This window comes from Thunnus albacares, chromosome 1, assembly GCF_914725855.1.
Source record: "Thunnus albacares chromosome 1, fThuAlb1.1, whole genome shotgun sequence".
Taxonomy (NCBI): domain Eukaryota; kingdom Metazoa; phylum Chordata; class Actinopteri; order Scombriformes; family Scombridae; genus Thunnus; species Thunnus albacares.
Genome location: NC_058106.1, coordinates 15,759,360 through 15,777,668, shown reverse-complemented (window position 1 = coordinate 15,777,668; position 18,309 = coordinate 15,759,360). Strand labels below are relative to the sequence as shown.

The 18,309-nt window shown below is 38.2% G+C and overlaps 2 protein-coding genes across 6 annotated transcripts; one reads left to right on the top strand and one right to left on the bottom strand.

Moving 5' to 3' along the window:
• Positions 1 to 40: 40 nt before the first annotated feature.
• On the top strand, positions 41 to 5,261 carry si:ch1073-291c23.2 (uncharacterized protein LOC799862 homolog). 4 transcript variants are annotated; one of them, XM_044345938.1, is made up of 7 exons: positions 41 to 212; positions 1,381 to 1,414; positions 1,682 to 1,743; positions 2,010 to 2,066; positions 2,594 to 2,758; positions 3,905 to 4,018; positions 4,269 to 5,261. In XM_044345938.1, exons 2-7 carry the CDS (start codon positions 1,381 to 1,383, stop codon positions 4,314 to 4,316), a joined length of 480 nt encoding a protein of 159 aa, XP_044201873.1. In that variant the 5' UTR covers positions 41 to 212; the 3' UTR covers positions 4,317 to 5,261. The 4 variants fall into 4 exon arrangements, with proteins under 4 accessions (XP_044201873.1, XP_044201864.1, XP_044201858.1 ...); XM_044345929.1 differs by having other exon boundaries at positions 1,378 to 1,414; XM_044345923.1 differs by having other exon boundaries at positions 49 to 212; positions 1,381 to 1,503; positions 1,627 to 1,743.
• A 1,936-nt stretch (positions 5,262 to 7,197) lies between these two features.
• LOC122978853 lies at positions 7,198 to 16,578 on the bottom strand. 2 transcript variants are annotated; one of them, XM_044345897.1, is made up of 3 exons: positions 16,485 to 16,578; positions 11,232 to 11,371; positions 7,198 to 10,761 (listed from the first exon to the last, which is right to left on the bottom strand). In XM_044345897.1, the coding sequence occupies exons 1-3, from the start codon at positions 16,557 to 16,559 to the stop codon at positions 7,911 to 7,913; spliced, it is 3,066 nt and encodes a 1,021-aa protein (XP_044201832.1). In that variant the 5' UTR covers positions 16,560 to 16,578; the 3' UTR covers positions 7,198 to 7,910. The 2 variants fall into 2 exon arrangements, with proteins under 2 accessions (XP_044201832.1, XP_044201839.1); XM_044345904.1 differs by lacking the exon at positions 16,485 to 16,578 and adding an exon at positions 12,052 to 12,205.
• Between the last annotated feature and the right edge of the window lie 1,731 nt (positions 16,579 to 18,309).

The following is an 18,309-nucleotide window of genomic DNA, read 5'->3' as shown; positions in this document are numbered from 1 at the left end:
TCTAATCTTTCATTAGCTCTAAATCATTAGCTACAACCAGCATATATTACAGAGCTCTGGATGAGTTAAAAAATAACCGATCGTTCACAAATCACACCTCACTGTTACGTTGTTCCAGATGTGAATGTGACGCTGCTCCTGATGTGAATGTGATTATTCACTACAAGACGAGCTAACACCGAACTACAGCAGGGACTGCAGAACTGCACAAGGTCAGTTTTATTTGTAACAGGTTTATTTGGATTTTGACGCTTTTACAATAATATTTTCCACTTTTTATTAATATGTAATAATAGTAAGTTCCACGTCGTAGCTTGTAACATAACATCTAACAGATAACTTACACCAAGACCATCTTACACCATCTCTGCAACCTCCCTCTTTGAAACAGATGTTTTGCATTTCCTCATTACATGATATAAGCTTTTCTTGATGTCAACATCAGGATTTATTCCACATGTTGGAGGTAACCTTAAGCTTATCTGGGATAACATTAACAGTTACAAACAGACCTTCAAGTCCCAACTTCTTTTTTTAGCTAGCACCTGTAACTTCATGGACTTTCACATAAATAAGTCTTCTTGAAAAGTTTAAACATGTTCCTGGGGGTTTGTCCATGTTCTAAGCATGCTTTGTATCTACTACTGTATTGGACAGTTAAATTTCAATACATTGTTATTTTTTAACAAGTTTAAAATGACAAATGCTAACAATTGACAATTGTTAGCATTGTACAACAGCATCCCATGAGCCATTAAAATCATGTCAGAGCCTCATGTGAACTGTAGTTGTTGAGTTCTTTTTAAATTAAAAACATGTGTTAGTACTTTTGTGATGTTGACATTGGAGTGTAAAAATGTACTAACTAAAAAGTCCTTGTAGGGGCCAGAGTACATAGCTTTTGATTTGGGATTTCTTTAAAAGCACACAAAAATTAAACTCATTTCAAATTTCAATTCTGATCAGCAAATCCTAAAACGACTTTTTGGACTTACTGCACTTACATTTCACACATATGGTTTCACATGTCAGTGCACACTCAAAAGTGTGCGAAAGGTTTAGCCATGAAAATTACTTAATGCAAGGTAGTATGTACCTCTAGCGTGAGGAAGCATTTCCTAAAGCAAGATATCAGAGTACCAAATAGTGTTCTTGGCAGCCTAAATCTGCTGAAACTAAAGGTAGGTATGTTCAATGTATTTTTCATTTGCTACTCAAATAATCTGGCACAAATCAGAGCCACTGTTGAATAAAAACCAAAACTGAGTGGCAGAATCACAATCAAGATGTGAATCAAAATGATTTACTTTATTCTGTGTAACATGGATGCAGCACATACATGTAAATGTCTATATATTTTTGTGTCTGTTTGTCTAGAAGATGTCTTCTGAGCTCTACACTGTGAGTGGACCAGGTGGGAATAATGCAAGTCTTCAAGGCACCACAGTGGGGGGCAGCAAACCTTTACACCGCTTCATTAGGGGGCAACCCAAGATTATTGGAGTGAGACATACACACATGTATCACAGTATTTTCCAAGGTCACAGATTTAAGACCCACTATTGCCTCCATGGTCACAGAGTCAAAGAGATTATGCTAGAAGTTGTATTTGTTATTTTCTCTCAGATCATCGTGCTGGTCTTGGGCTCATCTTTCTTCATCCTTTCCGTCTCATTCAAAGGAGATTTCTCTTATCATCATATATGGACAATCATTCCACCTGGATTCCTCCTGGGAACACTGGTTGGTAGCACAACAACAGAATTACTCATCAGTATAAACAGCAAAATTAGATTTTAGAACAGAAGTTATTAGCAAAACCAAGACACCACCGATAATAAATGTTCTTATAGGATTTGGTTGAAGGGTGATAGTGATTTCAACATTATTTGTATCACTTCAGTAGTTAAGCACCCGCAATAGGCTTTGTTTTTACAAAATGCAATGTGTTATACCACAACATTTGAGGGATACATAATAAAACACCTTTTTTCCTCCTCCTCTTGAAGCACATCTTGTGTGGGATTCTATACATTCTGACAGAGCACAACCCAACCAAGAAAACAGTAAGCTACATTGTAATATTTTGAAGCAATAGTGGTAAGTTTTCCAAGACCTATCATTATAGAGGCCCTCATTAGGATTCTTAATTAAATCAGAGTATAAAGGAATAAATTCATTATTGACTGGAAAACAACAAGACTGAGGGTCTATAGCCATGCTAGCAGTTCTGTGAGGCTATACTATAAGCACAGTGGTGCTTTGAGCTAAAACCTAACATCAGGACGCTCACAATGACAATTCCAACATGTTCACCATCTTAGTTTAGCTGTTAGCATGCTAACATTGACTAATTTTTAGGAATAAAAAGTAGCTAATGATATTCCCATCCAGCTGAGGATGGATGGAAATGTCATTAGTTTTGCAGCTATTTGGTCATAAAAACAATGCATTGCACAAATTACATGGTCATTTGCTGGGCTCTCCATCTTGTCCATATATTGTATGAACTTATACTATTAAGTTTTGTAAATTGCTCTTTGTCTTACAGTCTGTTTCTCCTTCATCATTCTCTGTTGGTTTCTACATGTAGGTGACCATGTCCTTGGCTCTGAGTATTGTCACTGTGCTAGCAGCATTTTGGACTATACTGCACATCCTGCCCAGCTTTATGCACGGCCACTACTACAGGCACTATGACTACCTTGAAGACAATATGACAGACACTGAGGAAGCAGCATGGACATCATATTATGAGGTCATTATTATTTTGTATTATTAATTGTTACTTTTGTTGGTGGCCATATGTCATACTTTTGATCACAGATCAAAAGCAAGTTTTAGCTTTTAAACTTCTTAATTGGATACATTTTTAATTATATGATATCAAACTATATATACAAATACAGTATATATACTGTAAGCATACATGTTGGTATCAAATGAAAACTTCACCCTCAAATAGTCAGCTATTTGTGATACTTGAGGACTGACAAACATTACACAGTACATTTTAAATGTTTAATTTGTTGTTGGATGATAGCACTAATTCAGCATATGAAAGCATAGTAAATGTAATGATAATGCACACATCTATCAGCACTGAACAGATCAACTTAATGTTACCCTAGTTAAAGTATTTACACTTGCTTCAGTTATTTTCTTTACTTTGTAAAACATACCACAAGAATTTAGATCACATCTCTATCTCAGTTATTTATTAATTTGCTTAATTATTAAGACCCAAAGTGTTCAGTATCAATCAAGTACATGACAAAATAACAAAATAAATGATAATATGGGTATCCCAATCACTATTTCATTTCATAATGACACTTTTAATTACGGTAATCTGATTTTTTTGTTGCTTTGACAGCCAATCACATAACTGGCTCTTCCTTGTTTGTCTTGATGAAAAGTGGCATTATGATATAAAATGGTCCATTAGGAAAAATGACATAAAAGCATGTTCTGGGTCTGCCCCGGGGTCTCCTACCAGTTGGGTGTGACTGGACTACCTCCAGAGGGAGGCATCCAGGAGACATCTTAACCAGGTGCCCAAACCACCTCAGCTGGCTCCTTTTGATGTGAAGGAGCAGAGACTACCCTGAGCTCCTCCATGAAAGAATGAGATCATGGATACAAGAGGCTGAAAATTTTGCCTGTTATTAACATGATTATTTATTTCATAATGTTTAGTTTAGTTTATTTAATATCAAACACACTGGGCCTACATACTGTACGTTATGGCCAAAAAATTATAATCATCTAAAAGTATAAATGCATTTCAGTTTGGCCCATGGGCTGATAGTAAGTGTACACAAAATTTCATGGAATTCGTTTATGTGTTTTCTATATGTTTGTCATGTGTTTTTGAGATATGTGTGTATGTGTGTTTTTCCAGGACATGGGAGTAACTATGGAAGCCATCTTCGTGTTCTACAGTTTTGTTAGTGTAATTATTTTCATTGTAATGTCAATTCTGGCTGGGGCTGCCCTGCGTTCCACTAAGAGCCAGGTAAAAGGACAGAAAAACCTCTTCCACACACTACAGACAGTGCTGAAAGTCCCACATTAAAAAATGTGAAATCTTTATCAGAATATTGCTGTTCTTCAAATGGACTGTGACTTATTGCATGATAACAGTGGGAGTCAAAAAGAGAAATTCACAGAAATGTTTGCTTAGTTTCAACAAAGTTGCAACATGACTTTGGACTTTTAATTAAGTAATTCAATCATTAAAGTTCTCTTCTTTCTCTTCTCTTTAGGCCATTATAGTGATGTCTACTACACGGACTGAAACACCAGCTGAATAATGACCACAAGAAGAAGGGTTGAAGTGTGATAAGCAGAGAAAAGAAATTCAAAGCTTACAAAGACAGCAAAGTATTTGTCTTTTAGGGCACAACAGGATTTCTAAATATAAATTCTTACTAGCATGTTGTAGTCATTGTATACATTTGCGATACTCCAAGATTGTAGGTATCTATGTATAATATGTATTGCCTCGTGGTGTTTCTGTGATCTGTTACCTCTTCCACCACTATGTGTGCACTATACCTCCCTCTTTTGGACATTTGCAACCAAACTCAACAGGATGGTGGCATCAAGCTTTCTTCTTCACTACTACTAGATAATCTGCAGCATCTGGTGTTGACAGGAGAAATATCTGGATGAAGCCAGAGTCCTTCTCAGAACCAAGACAATTACAATCTACAGCTATGGTGGCAGCTCTGTGAGGGTGTAATTGGGCACAGCAGTGCTTTAAGCTAAATGCTAATGATGGTATGACAACATGCCCACAATGACAATGCTAACATGCTGATGTTTAGCATATTAAACACAAAGTACAGCTGAGGATGACGGGAATGTCTTTAGTCTTGAAGGTATATAGTCACAAACCAATGTACTATGACATATTTCATATTAATCCATCCAATAGTTGTTAGATCATTTCACTCAAAACTACAAATGTTAACCTCAAGGGATCCCTACCAAGGGATCACCACAGTAGGTAGAATAAAAAGATCACTTACTAATGCTTGATAGATCAGTTATAAGCTATTCACAAGAAAACCTTTTAGGTCGAGAGGCTGGCTAGTATTTATTAAATGCTTTGTCTTTAGCTTTAATTCACTGGAAAGACCACTCAAGTGGACTGTTTGACCAGACTGCCTATATCCCCAATTTTTTTCAGTAATCCCAATTGTGTATTTGAGTAATAAAGTGACTTGAAATAAAAAAATTGCAATTGCCAGAAACTCATGATCCTTTGTTAGTTCTCACCACGTTTATACTATCTGAAGAGGTGAACTCAGAAAAACGTGATCCTTTTCCACCTCCCTGTCCCTAACAGAAGACATTTGGCATAGACGAGACAGGACATGCATAGAATGTCATTCCTGCTCTTGACACTTTTTTTTTACAAGCATCCTGATCTCACGGAAATACGTGAAATGACCACAATCTCTTAACACCACACATTACGTGGTGATGGCATGTAATGTGTTAAAATTACATGGCAGTACCACGGAAAAAATGCCAATGGTAAATCAAATAGGATACTTTGTCATGGTACACCGTTCATTGTATATAAGGATAAATATTTATATACAATCAATATGATATATCACATGAATGCCCTGGTTCAACAATGGGCAGTGGGCGGTGGTTAGTGTTGTTTTCTAGTCTAGAAACACTTTATTTTATTGTTATTTTTATTGTTATTTGGCTGAATTTATTTACAGTGCATTAGTTGCGATTGTTTTGTTCTCTAAAAACATTGTATTACTGTAGGAATGCCAGAGCTTCAGCTGTGTCAAATAGATTGTTCCCTTTACATTATTAAAAAGGCAATTACATTCCTCTCTTTTATCATTTTCCCCATAATAATAACAATTTAAAAAATGATGATGATGATGATGATGATAATGGTTGTGAAGACCACTCTCCCTGCAATGATAGACAAATTTGTTAAATATGATATGATGACAATGCTCACCTGGCTTTTTGCTTAATTGTGAATTTGCATATAATTCACTTTGAAATTATTTGAAATCGCTTCCAACAACATTTGTGTTAAGCTGCCTCACAAGGTAAGATGGACGGTGATAGACAGATGGTTCATCTAATCAGCACAGTTTCTAAGGACAACTTCACAGATGGTTCTGTGTAACAAACTGTCTGGCACATCAGGTTATGAAAGGGTTATGAGAAAGAACAATTCTAGGTACTGCTGATTTTTTTAAATTTTTTTATTCAAACTGTCATTTCATCAGTAAAAGGTCAATATTCCACATTTTCACTTTGAACACAGCATAACTTAACACAAACATGTATACATAAAAGCTCTATATGCTGCAATAGATTCAGTTTGTTTGCTGTAAACAAAATGTAGCTAGCTTTTCTTTCTTTATAATATCAAATATCTTGTTCAAATTATTTAAAAGGGTTATCATGAAAATCTGAAAACTGGGTCTGAGATTATTCAGTTTTAAACAAAACTGGAGCCCATTGTATCTTATATAAACTTTGTGCATTAGACAAAAAGACGATCTAAGTTTCTCTGTTACTGTCACAAAATGAGCAGCCATAATTCATCTCTAATTTGAATGTCCTCAGGAAACACTGACATGCATAAAGGAAGGAATGAAAATGGTGTTGAATTATGTTTTTATCACTTGATTATAATATTTCCATTAATTATACTTAATGAAAACAAAGAGTTTGACTTCCTACACATGGTCTAAATAAGCAATATAACCCCTGTAACTGTACATATATAACACTATAACACTTCACATTATCAGTGACATTTTGATAGCATAAATAACAACTTCACAAATGTCACAGTTGACACTCTGTCATCTTTGCTGTATTTGAAACATATGGAAAGTTATGGATTTCTGCTTTAAACTACAGGTGCACAAATTTGTGAGCATCAGTTGCCCATGAAATTATAATATAGCATAAGGACTGTCGGCCGAATGAAAACCCATGGTTAATTACAATGTAGTGCCTATTGAATACACTCTCTGTAGTGTACTGAATGGAATGGAGTCAAAATTTAGATCTAGCAAAGATTTAGCAACCAACATTGAGTCAAACGTAAATGTAAGAAAAAACTGTTTTACAACCAAAACAGGAAGTGAACTGCACACACAGCTGAGTTATGTTATTTTTTTAGTAGTTGTAGTGTTGACAGCCACATAGAATAAATGAGAACATATCTGATCCATCCTACAACTATCTGTCCTATTACACCTCATTCATCATTTCTGTGCATCATCAGACACGCTGAAGGGACTTTTGGTGTTTCTGGTCATAAAATTTTAAAAATTCTGTTGGTCAAAAACTGGCATTATAGCCAGTGATTCATAATGCCTCATTCGTATATGGCAAACTTGTTAGCCAACAGTTCCCAAATCCACATCCAGCAGATAAGGAGCAACATTAGCACTCATTTGAAGTCATGTTTCTACCATAAGTAACAGTTAAATATTTATTCTCTTTTTAGCTCTGTCTTAAGTCTCCACTGTCTCCTGAAGGAAATATCTGGCTCTTTAGCTGTTAAATTTTCAACTATTTAGCGTCTCTTTAGTGCTGGGCAGGTAACATATAGTTCTGTTTTATACATATATATATTCTGCCTTTTTCCTTTTTCCTCTATCTTTCTTATCAGGGCTAACTCTTGCTGTTGGCTTCTGGAGAAAGTAGACAGCCATGAATTCTGAAATTAATTTCAGAACTTTATCTCAAAAATTCATTCCATATTTTTGAAAAGTATGGAAGTATATATGTTTTTTTTATCTTGAGTTATGGTAAACAAACCAGTAGAAGCTGAGTGATATAGTCCTTCAATGATTGGACAATACATTTAATTTTTGTGGCCTCTCTGCATTGTCTTAATTTCAAGAGGCAGGGTGCTTTTGAAAGTCATTCCCAGGGGCACAGCGCTCATGAACACGCATGTGCTCTGTGACACGGTACTGGCGTGAAAAGGTCATAGGGCAGCGGGGGCAGGGGAAGGGCCGTACGCCAAGGTGGCTTCGCACATGTCTATTCAGAGAGCCTCGCTGGCTGAAGGAACGGTCGCATAGAGAGCACTGGAAAGGGTGGTGAACAGGAGTTGACAGATGAGCTGATATATTTGTTGGCATGCTGGCTGAAAGGGTAGAAGGTATGCAGACAGACAAGGTAGATGACATGGAGGCTTGCACAGAGTCTGACACACTAGGAGTTGTGCAGACTGTCAAGGTACTTGTTTTTTCACCCTCTCTAGCACTGGATACCTCCTCTATATCCAAAGAGCCAGCTTTATGTATAACCTCAGCCCCTGGCCTGCTTTGATCTTTACCAACAGCTTTTCTTTCTTTAATATTTATCTCTCTTACCCCAAATTTTGTCTTAGCCTCATCAAAGCTGTCAGTCTCAAATTGAACTCCAATTTCTCCCTTGCCAACCCCTGCTACAAATGTTGTTTCACTCTGTTGCTCTCTATCATTATTCCCAACCTCAGTCCCATTTGTGTCCTGTTTACCAACCCCTTTCTCTCCTTCGCCAGGTCTGTGTTTGTAGGACACTAGCAACTCTGCAGGTTTGTTGCTAATGTCCAGCAGTAGAACCTGGTCTGTAGTCCCTGTGGCAAAGTGCTTCCTCTGACGACTGTGACCTGGACTGGCAAAGGTCCCAGCCTCATCCTCATCACTGGATTGGTCTGAATGATCACAATTTAAATGGACAGGGTGGCCGGGGTTGGAGTGGTTGTGATCAGAGTCTCTGTGTGTGAAATATGTGTCCTCCTGAGACAGGCAGTGATAATGAAGATGTCCATGATATGACTGCCCCGCAACACTGTATGTAGGGTCAGACATGCTGCTGTCCACAGGCTTTGTAAAAGCTATGTGTGGCTCTGCGATCTCAGTGTCTGAAATCTTTTCCAGTTCCCGGGAAGTGTGGCAATCTGAGGCATTATCCCAACTTGATTCTGGTGAGGCAGAAGCAGGCAGACACACATCAGCACTGTGTCTTTTGTCTGTCATAGCTGTGTCGCTGTAGTCTGAGTCCTTTTCATGCTGCCAAGAGGCAGTGTCTTTGGTAATTTTCTCAGCTCTATGTGAGTTTGGATACCAATCCGTCTTAGGTCCATAGAGGTTAAAGTGGCTGTCCTGTCCATCTATTTCATCTGTACACCAGCTAGAGTAACTGTGTTCCTTTTTCGCTTCTCCCTTGGGGGAGAGATCCTCAAAGAGAGAGTCACTTCCTGTGTCTGAGTCGTCTACAGGAAGTGTAACTAAAGTTCTCGGATCTTGAGAGTGAATGGACTGCTCCTTTGCTGCAGTCGCCAATGAGGCATCATGGCTATAAGTACATTCCAATCGCTGGTGTTTGGAGGGGAAATCATCACAACTAAGTAGCACTGAGTCATCCCTATGACGCTTTTTGTTATTATCACTCTGAAATGAATCACAACGGACATGGTGATCATTATGATCTGTAACGTGGGATAATCCATCGCCCATATGTTCATCATTCTGTGTTATAAAATGATCTGTATTGCTGCTGCTGTAATCCTGTTTTAGCACGTCAGATTGAACTGTACTGGATTTGCATAAATCCTGTATTGTACATTGATCTGAACTAACCTTGTAATCCCAACTCTGTGTTGCAAAGTGGTCTTTATTCTTTGTGTAATCCTGATTCTGTGCCCCATAACGATTTTTGTGTTTAGTGGTAATACCTTCAACAATGCTGTCATTGTCTGTGCTTGTTGATCGTGAGACAGGGGCCCTGCTGCAGGAGCTTGCTGAGGCCTGGTATCCTGGATAAGGCGGCATTGTAGACACCTCTGCCAGCTGGAGCATAGCTGCTCTACTGCTGTGACAGATGACAGGCACTGCCCCGCAGCACAGAGAGGATGGTGATGAGGACAAGGAAGCGCACTGTGAGGGAGAACCACTGTCCTTTTGGGATGTACAGACAGGAAGGAAGGAGGTTGAGAGAAGACGAAGGGGAGAGTGGTGGTTTTTAGTTTTATTTTCCTCTTTTCTGTTAGTTTGCTCCTCCTCTGCTTTATGTCTCACTGTCAAACACAGTTGCTGCGTCTGCTCCCCACGTCTCCTCTCTTCCTCCTGCACCTCATCAGTGCAAGGTAAATACAAGTTCCTCCTTTCCTCCATAAGCTCCTCTTCTTTGCTCTTCTGCCAAGTTTGTAGTTCTAAAGTGCCAGCTGAGTGAAACTGATCCTTTTGCCCCTCTTTATCCACTCTAGACACATCTTGCACTTCACTGCTGCAGGGCATATGTTGAACCAAATCCTGAGGTATCAAATTAGTTACTTGTATGCAATTAACTGTATTGATGGTGCTTTCAGATATTCTACAACAGACACTTGCATTGCTTAAAGTGCTTGTATTGTTTCCACTACTGCAGTTTGCACAATTTATGTTGCCACTTCTACATGTAGATCTTCCCTCCTTCTCAGCTCCTGTGGAAGCTTTTGGTTTAGCTGTATCATTCACCTCAGTCTGCTGCCAAGCCTCCAGAGCCTCCTGCAGTTCATCCATCTGCAGGTGGCGGGCAGCACTGAGCAGATTGGAATACTTTCGCTGGCTACAAGGGTATGGCAAAACCCCTGTGTAAATGTAGTCCAAAAGAAGTTCCAGTACAGAGTCGGACAGACATGGGGCCTGCAGTTCCACCAGGGCACCAGTAGAGGACAAGATGGATGCCAACACTGGACTTGAAGCTGCCAGGACACACCTGGGGAAGCAAAGAGCAGAAGCTGCTATATACAGTATATGATACTCATAAAAACATTAACATGCAAGAACATGATCATTATCATGTATTTTCAAAATGAAACCATAAAAACAGGAATTAACATAAAAACGGGTAGTGGGGGGATATTCAGTGTAGGGACAGTAGGTTAACAAACAAACACACATGCACACACACACACACACACACACACACACACACACAAATACCTATACATGGTTGGTCACACACATATGCCTATTTGGTTCCCCAGTAACTATATTACAACAATTTCATGTGACTATGTAAATCAAAAGTAAGTAAAAAATAAAATTACATTTATTCACATATACATGATACATGTACCTAAATATAAAACGGAATAAAATAACTTTTAAAAACTAGTTTATAGCTGCAGCACACACACTTGATGTGTTTGTGTGCAAATGATAAAACCAGTTAAAATTGCTCACCTGTGCGCAGGGTAGAGCTGACCTGGACTCTGTCTCTGTCTGACCACACAGTCACAGAACTGAGCTTGTTCTCTCTGGAGGCTCAGACTTGCCAACATTGAGGTTGCATGGCCGCTAACTTCCTTGGCACAGAATGCCACCTGCAGAGTACAGAGCTCAGTGACTAGTAGTAATATCTGCTCGAATGACAAAATTAAACATAGGAATGACACTGAAAAGAAGCTCAAATAAAATCTATTTTAAACATATGTTGTTTCAGTGTTAAGACTTTCATTAGGGGCAAACAGATTTGGGCGCTTCCTGTGATGGCTTTACAGTCTGTATCATGGGTTCCCACTCAAAGCTTTAAGAGATTTTTAGACTTTGCAAGGCAATGTACTGTATGTAACTATTGGTTTAATATTTATTTCCTTATTTATGTCAACTGAGTATGGCCTACACCTTGCTTCACATTCTTTCAATTACATATAAGAGTGCACAACCAGACCTCTATTTTATACTACTAAAGTTTAAATTATGTAGACACATTCTTAACTTGCCAATCAATCTTTTATAAAAACTTTCTAGCACATCAACTATAAAAATAAATGCATTCCATCAATATGCCTTTTTGTCAATAAATGTTTACAATCAGCTAATATGAACAAAGTCAATAATGAGCAAACTGTTACTTATTATTTTAACTTAGTGAAAGTAAAGTTATAGTATCCATATAGTCCTTACAGGAGTACTACTTGAACATATACTATATCTATGTATACTATATACATATACTATAACATATACTGTATTTATCAGGTAGTAGTGAGTACTCTCTTACCTCCATGTTATAATGTGAGAGGAGAAATAAATTCCTATTATCCTGTAAAGTTCCCTGTGTGAGCTGTCCTAACAGGTCTTGCTTGCAGTTATATGGAGGAAAGAGCCTTCATGGAGGATATATATTCCCAGGCTACTATCTACGCACACTGTCTCATTCGGAAAACAATCACACGCTTTTCATATTGGAAGCTTGGTGTGACGCGGAAGGACAGGTGCTTATAGGGAGTGCTGGCGTCTAACGTCAAAATCTCCATGGCCTGTTATGGAGGGGAACTGAGACCAGCCCACAGTGTACCAAGATCACAAGACCACAGAACTGTAGCAAATAGAGCCAACATTTCTATTCACATCAAAAGCAGATAGTATCATAGAAATCAGTTTTTTAATAACAAAATTATGCTGTGAATACCAAGTTCTCCTCATGAAAGAGATGAGTGAAAAAAAGAGCATTTCATTCATACCTATAATAAAATAACTTCCTTTTATGTCTTCGCCAGCAGGGAGGTCAGAGGTCATGATCAGATACAAAAGAGTGGCAGAGATGCTGTGTCTTACTCAATGACATTTTAGGCGAAAAGAACATTTGCATTTACAGAGCTTGAACTGTGGAGATTAAGTGACCTATGAAATCCATTTTAATCTTTTCCAGATTCTGTTTTATTTTTTCCCCAAATTCTGTGTTTTCCGTTTTAATTTTCCTGAATTCTGTGTTTTACAATTTAAGCACATTTTGTCATAAGAAAAAGGGCCTAATCATGTGGTGGATGAATAAAAATGTAACAATTCAATAAGTATTCAAAATTTAATCATACATTGAATTAAATTAATTTGTATATCATTGAATTTGTAATGATGCAACACAACATTGCACTATTTTTTAAATGTGTTAATGTGTAAAGTGCCTCAATACACAGTACACTCAGACATTAGCATGAAGAAGTAAAACAGACATGGCCTGAAGTAATCCTTCACATTTTTGTGAGTGATAAATTCAGAACAGGATTAGAATTGATCTATGCTTTAAATATAACTTAATATTTTTTCTAGAGCAACAACAGTAATGTTTACACTAGCAAAGTCACTATATAAACTCAATGGTATCTCACTGGAAACAAATCTAAAATGTTGATAAAATAAATAATATTCCTGACATCAAAATACTGAGCTAAACTATTACAGAAAGCTTTTGTGTTAGCTTGTACATAACAATTCGCTTCAGTCAAAGCAGTTAAAAACATTGCCTTTCTATATGTTTATGTTTGTTGTACAGATGTTTTGATAAAGTACTCTTATTGGCTATTTACTTGCAAAGCTTTTATTGCACTTTCAGTAACAAGTATAGTTGTCATCGATTCGATGACAACTTCATCCTTCACTTCATCTGGTTCTATGGAGCCCCTCTGGGATCAGCTGAGGAAAAAAAGATTCATGTGTAAATCTGTACTCTTGGTTTGGAAAACGATTTCAGATTATGATGGATTATAATCTGTGCCCTCAAATTAAGAATCCAAATTACAAGTCTTCCTCAATTAATATTGTAACGCAGCATAGTTTTTTCTGTTCTGTTCATTCTGATTTTTATAAATTGCATCCACATTTTGGCAAATTCCATGATATTCTGCCTTTTACAGTTGATTCCATTTTTATTTCAAATTCCACAATTCCATCTGTGTTTTCCACAACACAGAAATTATGGGGCCCTAGACATCTCCTGAACCTACAGTTGACATACTGTAGCAGTGTATGACTGTCAAACTGGATCTGTCATCATAGCATTAATTGGCTTAACTTGTCAGTTTAGTTAGTTATAGTCACACAAAATCCCCCCTAGATGCACTGAAGAAGTGTTCTGCACCAAACCATTTCTATCTGCTTTAATTCTACAAAGGGAAGCTTCTCCAGTGTCAGGACTGTGTGCCGCCCCCCAGCTGACGCTTTGTTGACAACCCCATACTAAGACATTTCTCCACCCTTCCACACCATGTGCTTGTCACGCCTCTTAATCTCTACAGCTTTCTAATGTTACTCGAGTACAGTCACACCTCTTGCTGTTCACAGGGCAGTAGGACATTTTCCCTGGCAACCGTGCAATGGAAATACTACTGCAACACACAACATTACATCGTGTACCATTTAAAAAAAGTCTAGGCACTTACTAAAAGTTATCATTTTCATGCTAAAAAAAAGTATAAACTATGTATATCAAAATATGTACATCATATGTATATAAAATATGTATATTACAAAACATATACTGTACATAGCAAATGTTATATTCAGTTGTGATATTTAGGACCAGAGTAGAACTGATTAGTATCAGAATTTTGCTTATTACTGTCTATAATTGTAATATAATTGTGATTTAAACATTTGTGCGTATGTGGAACCAAGGTGCCAGAAACAATGCTGAGTAAAATAATTAAACAAATTCACTGACAAATAATCAAATTAAATTAAAAAATTCAGTTGCACTCAATTATAATGTCAGCACCGCACACATATGGACACAGAGTCTTCGAGTGTTTCCATTCACTGGGTGCCTGGTGACATAGCTCACGTACACACCCACACACGCACAAACACACAGCTGCATCTTTTGGAAACACATCACGTCCTGGTACTGTGTTCATAAAATGTCTAATGGCTAAGGGCAACTCCAAACTGGCCAATTTACAATCATTTCTACTTTATGACTCATACTTTCTTGTTAAAAGGGGACAGTAAGTCACAAAGCATTTTCATACTTAAATAGACCATACTTAAAAAGTCAGAAAAAATGGCTAATGCTGAAAGTCTTGTAAGGCTCAAATTAAAAAGTGTTTCTTCGGATGTTTGTATTTCCTCTTGTACCCACTTTGCTAATTGCTATAAAATGCACTGACCATATTCATACCCCCAGAGGATGAACCCTTTCCATTTGAACGCTTTGAGATTTCTACATCATCTTCAAGTCAAAGCGAACATCTTTGAATAGTCAAGGCCTCCAGAGAAAAATACTGGTGTTTCTGGTGATGTCTCAAATATCTTATCGGCATATTACCATGAAATTTAGCCCTTTTTATATTGGACACCTCATGAGTTAATTGGTCTACCCTCAGGCTAAAATGTTATATTTGTAAGCACTTTCATGCTCTTGAGAGAACAAGACTTTCAGATTCTAATGATACCAGGGCATTTCCTCCAGCAGTACCTTCAGGTCAAACCTTTAGGCTCCAATAGCAGAATCATATGTATGATGTTCAGTCTGTCAACACATACTGGTGATGTAATAAACACTGTTGGCACACTGGGCAGCTCACAGAACTAGTTTTAGACTTCATTCTCAGTGGGGGTTTGACCACAAAACTTACAAGCATACATCTTTTAGTCCTATACAGCTTTTGTCTGAACAGGTCAATGCTGCACTTCAGCCTTGCTTCATGACCCTCCTTGTGATCTAGCTCAAATGTGGGTCACATGCGGCAGCTCGGTTTTTATGAACAAGCATTTCTTGCAGTGATCAGAGAAGTGCATTTTCACAATCTGAATTAAAACCTGGCAGACTTTCCTGAAAAAAAATGTCAATCATGTAAAACTTTCTCATTTATGGTTTAACAGCAAACTCAATTAATAGCTATTCGTACTTGCTGTGTTTACTCGTTCATATTCTAATTTGCCTCTTGGACCATTCAGGTCTGCCACTAATGATTTGCTTTTGTCATTATAGTCATTGTATATGCATCCATAAATAAGCAGTAGCTTATAGATTTAAAAGCCAGCAAGGCTGATATTACCAAACTGTCATTTGTAGTTATATTTACTATTTTTATTATTGGAGCAACTGATGCCAGAATTCTCTGGCTGGCACACACACCAAATATCAAAACGACTGCAGTGCAGCAGGCAGCTGCATGCAGGTCAAACTGACGTGCCCAGTTACACAAGCCAGAAACACACACACAGACACACGGTGGATTCAACATGATCTCTCTGTCAGCAGAAGCCCTGCAAGAACACACTATATAGACATGTAACTTATTCTGTACAATTGCATCTCATTCATTTCTTTATGGCTTTCTTTGTTTCCAAAGGACCAAAGTGGTGGACTTACAGACATTGCCATCCTTACAGCCATATTGCTAGTGTGACTAAAAAACAAGGAAACCAACTGCTGTAAATGTTTCTCTAATCATTGCCTTTACATACATACACACACTCGTAAAGAGAGATTAAAATTAAATTCCAAGAGCTTTTACTTGATAGATTTCAATTGCTTTTCTGACTTCAAGACCTCAGTGAATCATCATCATGTCCCGTGCTCCAAAGTCACGGGTCTGATTTCCACAGCTAAAAATGTACAGTGCACATCAGATAGAAAAGATGAACTCAGTAGGATGCTGTAACATCCTATTGGGTAGATACATTTCACACCATACCCCGCTGACTACATACCATCCCTGCTTCTGCAATGCATACAATACAAGGTTCCAGCTGTTTACGTCTTGTCCCAGTTCCATTTCCACGCATGTAACATCTCGCTCTCTCTTTTACTCACACATCCAGAACATTGTAATCGTGATATTTAGAGGCTGCTATTCTTAGCTTTTTGGCATCACACTGTACACGCTCATTGCTACATTGACACCCCCTGTCTACACACACACAAACACACACACACACACACACACACACACACACACACACACACACACACTGAGTAGCAGCAGAACAGTGGGTTAGCCTAAGGACTGCTGCCAACAGAAGTGCCATGGAGCAAAGTGATATGAATTACAGTGGAGAGTATTTCAGTGACAGAGCGTCTTGTTGGCCTTGGGATTATAATACAAACTTCCCTGGTTCAGTTCCAGCTTTGTTCCATCTCACTGGCACAATGATGCCAGCTATGAGTGAGGGTAGTGAGGGTACAGCAGCAGAAACCCTTTAGAACACAAATCCCTTGTGTATCATGGGTATTTTACAGTAGTGTACATTATGCAGTAGTGTGGTCCAAATGTCTCAGGCAAGGTAGGGGGGCTACTTTGACAAGTAGGCTACTGACCAGAATATAAATATGCATACTCTCATACTCACACACACACACAAAACAGACAAAAGTTCATCTGATTAAGCTTTTACTCTGACACATTCCCAATAAAAGCTTTAAATATCTAAAAGTAGACAGTGTGCAGGAGTTTCTTATTTTCAAAATATATCTCTAAAAGTATGTGGACACCCAGAAATTAAACCCATAAATGATTGTTGAACATCTTATCCACCACTGTAACAGCCTTCTCATTTTTGAGAAGGCTTTAAACATTATTTTAGAACCTGGCTGCAGGGATTTGTTCCCATTTACCTACAAGAGCATTAGTGAGGTCCAACACTGAGGATACTGTAAATGTTTATTAAGGGAGCCTGTGTGGCTGAAAGCTTGACTTAATGCCCGTTTTAGCAACTGTGGTGCAGCTGAACCTGCAAATTAAAAGAGGTGTCTACATTTTCTTAGAGATTTAGTGCATATAACAGAAAACAGGAGAAGTGAGACTTTTCCTATCATATATGTGCTCTATTCCCAGATCCTTCCACACAGGGTTGGAGTAGTAGTGGTAGTAGCAGCAGTAGCAGTACTCAACACAAATTTAGGGCCTATCATAATCATGATGTGAGAGAGTCAGAAAACAGATCTCTAGACCAATCACATACCTTGCTCTCATCATCAAGCAGGTAACCATTAGATCCATCCAAATTCTCCTCAACTGTTGTGATTTTATCACACCCTGCTGCCTCACTGTCACATGGCTGACTAAAGACACGATATCCTGTTTGTGTCAGACCTCTTGATGATGACATGAGAGTTTGATCCAACACAATTCTTTTACAATTAACTCCATCTGCCTGCTGCTCCTCCCACGTGCAACTGCTGCTATTATCAGTCTGCCTTCCTCTGGGTTTCACGCACGGTTGTGTTTTAGCAGCAGGAGTAGGAGGAACAATTACTTCATTGTCCTCATAATCACACTGAGTCACATCACAAACACTTGAGTCACATTTGTGGTTTGTCTTTCCTCTTGACGCCAAGGTTAGAACCCCTCTCTGGATCGTCAGGTGCTGTGAGGCCAGCAGATGGTGTTTATGCTTATCAGGTTTCCAGAACCTCCTTTTTTGGGTGAATCTGTGGCTGCGTCTGATGGGTGTCGTACCCCACACCAAGTTTTCTTTTGTAGACTCTCTGCCACACTGGGGCAGCTGGTCAGCACTGACGCTGTTTAATTTACAA